Below are 7695 nucleotides of genomic sequence, written 5' to 3'. Positions count from 1 at the left end.
TTTCTCTAATCCCACCTGTACAAACGAAGGATTGTAATGAAATCCTATACAAAGAAACTGAATTATGGAACATGTGGAATATTTCGATCTTATGAATTGGAATATCTCAAACATATATCCACATCTATGGATCCTACAAGAACACTAAGCTTTTTCGCGGATAATGATTCAATGAACTTGATCTGGTCTCTTGCGCCACCTTCTGAGATTGTCACCTTGGAGAATCTGCCGAATTTAGTGCGGCAGTTATTGCCATGAATATTTCTAATCAATGTTGAAAAGGATCCTTGCAAATCAAGTGTAATCAATGAATAAGATATATTTCCATTACAATTAAATGTTTCAATGTTCTGCCACATCACTATTGACATTAATCTTATAAATAGAAGAAAAGCAAAATGGTTAATATGAGTTGGTGTTTGTCTGAAAGAATCGAAATTGGGTTTTTCTACTCCACACTATCAAAATTTGGTTTCTTAGTGCTTCAAGCGCTATCTTGTATCGTTAATGATTGAAAATTGAAAATCGCTTCATTTTCCGCATTACCAGCACCAAATATGCGTATATCCCAGTCGCAGCCACAATAGTGACCCCGATGTAGATGCAGACAGTTGTAGCACAGACATATAGGTACCTAAAGGAAGAATGCAACCATTAGTTTTACAACAATTTAAATTCAATTGTAAATGTCATCCAAGAAATTATTTAAATCACATACCCTTCAAGGATATTCTCTACCCTTCAAAAATTCTAATGGAGCAATTACTTAAGTTTCTTTACCCTTGAAAATGCGCAAATTAGCTTTATAAGAAAAAGGTTATAGTTTGCTTAGATCATTTAGCAGCACCTTTCACCATGGTACCAAAAGTAAATCCAACAAACGTTTTACAACACTACAATGATTCATGAATCAGTCAACAATGATTTGAGTTCAGTGAGACTTACTTTGGAGAAAAGACACTCCAAACAAACAAATGGTTCCTCATTAACAGCAAGACGATGGTATATGCGGTCAATAGAATCGAGTTTATGCCCAGTGGAACCAAACAAGGAAAACCAAGCATTGTCTTGAGAAGATGTCCAGAATCTACATTCTGGGGTACAACGAGATAGCTCTTCACAGACATGTACACTACCATGCTAAGAAGAGCTAACATGGGGGATGCATAGGTGATACTGAACATTAAAATACCAGAAAGAAGCGTTGAATGACTTGAGATTCCCTGAAAAGGTAAAGAACAATATTGAGCTACTTGAATAACAATACTGGTAGAGGGTGTCGGAGGGAAAACAGGAAAAAGGAAAATATATGCCCAGAAGAAGAGAAATATACAATAAAAGCCCCAGCAACATCAATCGTGGCTAGAGTGTTGCTGTTCCCTAGAGCAAAATGGCCAGCCATTCCCAAAAAGCACAAGGCAGAAACCTAAAAGAATGAAACAAGTTGCAGAGAATTAGTATTTGAAATACAATAGAGTAAATGAAATAAGTTGCTAATTTTGAAACATAAAATACATCCTAACTTATTCTCACCCAACACATATTCATTATAATACAGAACAAATTTTCCAAACTAATTTATGTACGTTTAGACATAACAAGATGTAGTTGCGCACCTCAACCCATTCCTTATGATGCAAACGACTGTATGAAAAATATAGCATGCTGGTCATGATTTGGACAAGAAGCAACAATATAGGCATTGAATTTATTGGCTGTTGGAGCAACAACTGCAGAAGACACCAGCATAAGATGTAGGACCACCCAATAACATATAAAGAATCTCTTATTTCCATCAGTGGAGACTTCTCTTTTATGTCGCTAGGAACCAAAGTTGATAAGTAGATATTATGACTTGAGCCCATGTCAGATAGGTGAATAGGAATAAGCCAGGGTATGACTACAACAGTACCAACAGTGGCACTTCCCAGAATGGCATAGATAATTTGTGCCAATAAGGTGGCACCATCACTAGATGGTACAAATGTGTTGTCCTGATACCTCATGACATATTGCAAAACCAACAATCCAGCAATACAGAAGTTAATTCCAACCACTTGAACAATTATTTTCTTTGATCCAAAAAAAGATAGAGCATATAAGCCTACACATATGGCCATAACACCTGAGACAAGCTGAACTGCTTTTACAAGATCATTACCGCCTTGTTCAAGCCACTTAGAAATGTCAGGAAGATAAGTCCAGTTCACACCACCTTGATGCCAGCCTCTCAATATTCTTCCAGAGATAAGAAGCACAAATACAGAAGACATTATGTTCTGTCCCCTGAACACCCTACTTCCTGCTGGGAGCAACTGTGCTGTTTTACGAAGCAACACCAGATACAATGTGGATGCCATAAAATGCCAAATATAATGCTCTTCTTCCACCATAGAACTTGATGTCATACTTACAACAAGGATGAAGATCACGCCCAAAACAAAGGTCTCATCCAAATGCCACCTTTGTGAATTACTGCCTAATTCAGAGAGGTGCTGCTTCTCTACTAGGCTAACTTCTCTACACATACGAAGTATAAGGCTTAAAAATATCAGACATGATAGCAGCATTGCTGCAACTCCAGAAGCAAGCAGGTTAACAGGTTTCTGCAGAATAATAGATATAGATTAACCAAAGGAAATAAAAAAAAAAAAAAAGATAATCTACTGGACAAAACAAAATGTCTTGCTGAAACCCTCAAAGAAGAAACAACTTGAATAGAGTTCATCTCTTCATACAGAGTCTTAGTCAACTCAGAAACTGATTAAAAAAAATTACATACATCAGTTGCTCTGCTTGATAACCACTCACTTGCAGTTTTCAGAAACTTGTGGTATGCTGCAAAAGTGCTGCTATAGACTTCCCATCTATCAGATCTATTTACATAAATTACAAAGATATGAGCAAAGAGTATCAGCAAAGTTTGTAAAGAGCTGCATTTTATGATTACTACAATAATTGATATCCTATATCAATCACTCACTCTGAAACTTGCTTAGACTTCCAGGAATTGTGAAGAACTGCAGCCTTCATATACAAGCAGCAAAGCATCTTCTCGGTACTACCATTGCATGCAGTAGTTCCAGTCGTTTTACTATCACTAAAACCATTGTATGGGATATTTCCACATGATAAACCTGATGAGTGTGCCTGCAGCAATCTGAGTAACTGCCAGGAATTTAACTCCAGTGCCCTCAGCCGATGATCATCTGATTTCATCAAGAACAATAACAATATAAAAATTCAGAGTACTTCACATCATATGCAAACATAAAAAGATGAAACTTGATCTGCATAAGAATGTTCTTTCTACAATTCCTAATGAAAATTGATCTTTAAAGATAGACAAGTCAATTTCCTAAAACACTCCCAAAGCCATTCCACCCAAAATCGATGTCATAAAACAAACAATAGGGGCTCCCAAGCTCAAGTATTCTGAAGAGATCTATTTTATTCAACAATTCTGAAGCAACAGAATAGGACAGCATGGTTTCATAATCTTTTAGGCATTGTCACTTAAATTCTTTGAGGATGTCTCTTAAAACATATACCACAAACTCCAGCATATATCAGAAGGTTGACACTCAAAAAACCATATTAATTTTTCTTTCTTTTAATTTATATTTTCTTCCCTTTTACTTTTTCTGATGTTTTCAGAATAAACCACGAGAGAGAGATGTTGAACCTTTCAATGAATCAAAAGTTTCTGAAATCAGGACACCAATATTGTTTTTCGGAATTGGCACACCAAACAGAAGAGCTAATGTCGGTGCAATGTCAACCTGGATCACAAGAATCAAAGGTGAGTTATTGAAAAAGGTTACCACCTCAGTCTATTTGAGTGATCTGCTGAAAAATTGTTTAGATGCATAACATAGACCAAAGAAAAACAAACTAGAGAGTGATTCTGTTTGGAATTTTCCCAGTTATAATATTGTCTCCGTTTATTGATATACATGCTGCTTTTGATGGTCAAGTGTTGAAGTCGTAGCTCTATTATTTGATATAAGGGATATTCAAGTAAAACCTCTTTAAAGATCAGCATAAGAATGGGAGAAACTTTCAATGACAGCAAAAGCACTTGGAAAGATAAGTTATAGCCTGAGTGCAGAAAGTACATAGGAGAAGCACATAAAAGAGAAACTCACATGGTTACACCATAAACATTGCTAAAAGTGCCCTTCAAAAATAAAGGCCTTATAGTCGAACAGGATATAGAGTTGAAAACTCAAGAAGTTATTTTAATTGCTTAGATCCTGTGCCAATGAGTACTTTTTTCTGTGACAAACAAATATAATATGCTCGAAGTTTCTACTCATTACACACTTAAGATATCCAACATCATGAACTACTTGCACACTTCAGATATTAAAAACTGAAGAATCGTATTCTTATCTCTTACCTATCTGCAGTACATCTATATCATTAAGAGTTTAGTTTATAGGCGAAAGAAGAAATTATCAGTCTCATGCCTGCATCAGCATCTTAGGCCAGGTTATTAAAAGGAATTTCTGGTACATTACGAGGAAAATAAAAGGAAAGCTTGACAATTCAGTTAATTATGGCAATATATAGCCGCCAAATTTTATAGTTGCATTACCTGGTAAGCTGTGTTGTTGGTGGCTGATGCATAATCAGAAACATGATTTCTCAGGCCAATAAAGAGAGCTAAGGAATCCGTTTCTTCAAATGAAGAGCCCCCATGATTACCACTCTCAGTCATTCCATGATCACTCACTACCACCTATATAACGGAATAGAGACATCAGTAGATTCTAATTCTCAAACAGACCAAATAATCATGATAAATAGTGAATACTTTCTTCAGGATTTAAATAGCGAGTACTATTCCCAAAATGGAAGGGTTCCAGTATTCTGAAAGCATACATCAATTTGTTTCCATAGTTCAAGAGTATTATTAGAAACAATAAAAAATAAAAAAGCTCTAACCAAAAGCGTATTGCCCTGATCACTTTCTTGAGTCTGAATAATACTAGTGTGAATCATCTTCACTATTTGATCCATCTCCACAAGTTTTGGGGCCATCAAGACACTAAGGAAATGAACAAACATCAAAATGCAGCTGAAAATACCAAATTGGAAGAGGAAAATTATTATTCTTTCTGTCACAACTTGATGAGGCATTACCTGTTGCGACCACCAATATGTCCAACATGATCCAATCCGAGATAATGAAGAATCTGGAAATGTGGTTCCAGTATATGTTACAACAGTACAGAACAAGAGCCTTCTTAAAAGAGGAAAATGTTCCTCTCAAATATAGATGAACAATAATAATCAAAACCATAAACCAGAAAAGGAAAACATGCTAAAACTTAACTAAGAGACAAAGGCAATGCAGTATATTTTGGTTAACAAGAAAGAAAGACAAACCAAAAGATTCCAGTCATCTCTGCTAAGCTCATCCCCTAGATGTCGAGAAACATTTTGATCAACTTGTACAGTATCTTTCACCTGCAAAAAAGAAACTTAGAATGGTGAATGATAGCAAATAAACTCACCAATCCAATATGTCTAACTTTAAGAAACATTAACAACTAATCGCATTGTAAAAAAAAAAAAAAAAAAAAAAATCATTACTTCAACATTGACCAAGCACAAATGCTCCGCCAGAGTTAAAGACATGAAAAACAACAGTAAAACTAAGGCCACATAGTTAGGAAGTGTAGAACATCCCACAGCTTTTAGAAGGTTAAAAATATTACTTAGAATATGTTACATCTAAGTTCAATCATCATAATCAAGCTTCCACCATACCGGCTGCAGTTAAGAGATCCAGAAGAATGTCAGCAAGCTAACATTGACAATGCACATGAAATTTAGGTAAAAAAGGAATGACAACAAATTCAGACTAGTTAAAAGAATTTTCACCTCATGCAATAAAGTTCAACTTACAAAAAAACTGCTAACTCCATCTTGCCTTGTAAATAACCCAGGAAACAACTTAAGCCATGTTTCATCACCAAGCATCACCATTTTCCAACCAATACTTAAAAACTGCCCTGCAACACAAAAGTAAGAACAAGTGATTCACATTCCTAGCACCCTCCGCCCGCAACAAGTCAACAAAATGTAACTTTCATGCAGTCAATTAGCAACTCAAACATGAATGCTCAACTGACCAAGAAGATTATCATCTAATAGAGCTTGGGTGTTGAAATTGAAAGCCACATCCAAGAATCCTCCAACTGCCCCAGAAACCATAGCCTACAATTATATATTAATAAGGGCTGAGAGGAACCATAAAAGCATAATTCCTTGAAAATTTTGGAAAATGACCCTCACCTTCAAACGCGGCATTGTAACAGTTGGAGGAGCAGCCTTTGCATGGTACCCAATGGCCATTCCATTTGCTAACAGTGACTGAGTATATGGCATTGCTTCCATGAAAGCCTTTCTCGGTGGCTTACCATCCTTGCCCAGAACAAACTCTGCTGGAAGACCATCAATAACCTAAACTAACATAAACTTCAAAAACAAACCAAAAATCCCTCTAAATAAAAATAACAAATATGGATTTAGCAATTGGCATTGTTGCCTACATGAATAGAGTCATACCACGATGCAAAGTCCTGATAATATCAAAGAAAAATTGGTTTCCACAACTTTATAGTTGTAGTATGCAACTTCAAACTTAAATAACAGTAATTGTCAACTTGGAATGTTATGTTTTTTTTTAAGTTGACTTGCAATGTTATGTTATGTTATAAGTTGGCATTCCATGTTACAAGTGTAAAGTACAAAGGTTACCAAGACAAGAAATTCCCTGTAATGTTACTGGGATCAATAGGAATAGGGTATAATACCCCATGACGTTAAATTGCTAAAAATCAGCATGCAATCAAAAACTAAACAACAGAATATCATTTTAGTAACATAACCAGTAGCATTTAAATTATAAACATACCATAAAAATTAGCCGATCAAAGGATGGGGGAATCCCTGATAAATCCTACATTATGAACACATTTCCAGTTAATTTTACAAAATAAAAAGTAAACTGATGAAACAATAAATTATAAAAAGGAGACTGAGTTAAACCTGATAAAGTGATCTAAGTTGAGGAGGAGGCAGAGACGTGTGAGTGTGAGTGTGATTGTGATTGGAATCACATGCTGGTGCACGATAAGACTCGGGACCGCTATCAAAAAACAAATCAAATTGAAAAACAGAGAAATAAAAAATAAATACATGTTAAGTATTAAAGTGTTGCAAATAGTACCTGACGCCGGAGAGAGCTAGTTTGACGGGGAAGAAGCCGAAGACGAAGAGAGAGAGACCGATTAGCTGAATGAAAACAGCAGATATGCTCAATAAGGTTAATCTTTTGCATGTTATGGACGATACTGACATTTTTACGACATTGATTTGGAGCAAAAGTGTTTGCTCTGCTCAAACTCAGTGGATCTCCGAGAAAGCGAGGGAAAAATATGAGAAGAAATTAGCTTTTTTAAAATTAGGTTACGAAGGCAATGACATTTTGTCATTTTCTATATTAGAGATTTAGAGTAAAGATATGTGATGTACTAATCCAACTACTAACAATTAAAATTTTAAAATTTTTTATTTTTTATTTTTGAAACTGATATGACAATAAGAAAAATCTATCAAGTCAGTTAGTGGATTGTATGATTTTTTGTTGTTAGTGGATATAGCATTATTTTTTCTATTATA

The 7695-nt window shown here is 35.3% G+C and overlaps 1 protein-coding gene across 1 annotated transcript; it reads right to left on the bottom strand.

Annotated features, from left to right (window-relative positions):
- Nucleotides 1-299: 299 nt before the first annotated feature.
- LOC116146387 (GPI ethanolamine phosphate transferase 2) lies at nucleotides 300-7459 on the bottom strand. The gene is made up of 17 exons (XM_031431788.1): nucleotides 7244-7459; nucleotides 7063-7162; nucleotides 6929-6973; nucleotides 6307-6474; nucleotides 6144-6228; nucleotides 5917-6023; nucleotides 5395-5475; nucleotides 5149-5201; nucleotides 4951-5053; nucleotides 4601-4744; nucleotides 3686-3782; nucleotides 2984-3209; nucleotides 2783-2876; nucleotides 1617-2606; nucleotides 1334-1426; nucleotides 946-1223; nucleotides 300-634 (listed from the first exon to the last, which is right to left on the bottom strand). The coding sequence occupies exons 1-17, from the start codon at nucleotides 7372-7374 to the stop codon at nucleotides 505-507; spliced, it is 2925 nt and encodes a 974-aa protein (XP_031287648.1). The 5' UTR covers nucleotides 7375-7459; the 3' UTR covers nucleotides 300-504.
- Between the last annotated feature and the right edge of the window lie 236 nt (nucleotides 7460-7695).

Source organism: Pistacia vera, unplaced genomic scaffold (genome assembly GCF_008641045.1).
Source record: "Pistacia vera cultivar Batoury unplaced genomic scaffold, PisVer_v2 Contig477, whole genome shotgun sequence".
NCBI lineage: Eukaryota > Viridiplantae > Streptophyta > Magnoliopsida > Sapindales > Anacardiaceae > Pistacia > Pistacia vera.
Note: the sequence above shows the minus strand (reverse complement) of the source record. Positions and strands in the feature narration are given on the sequence as shown.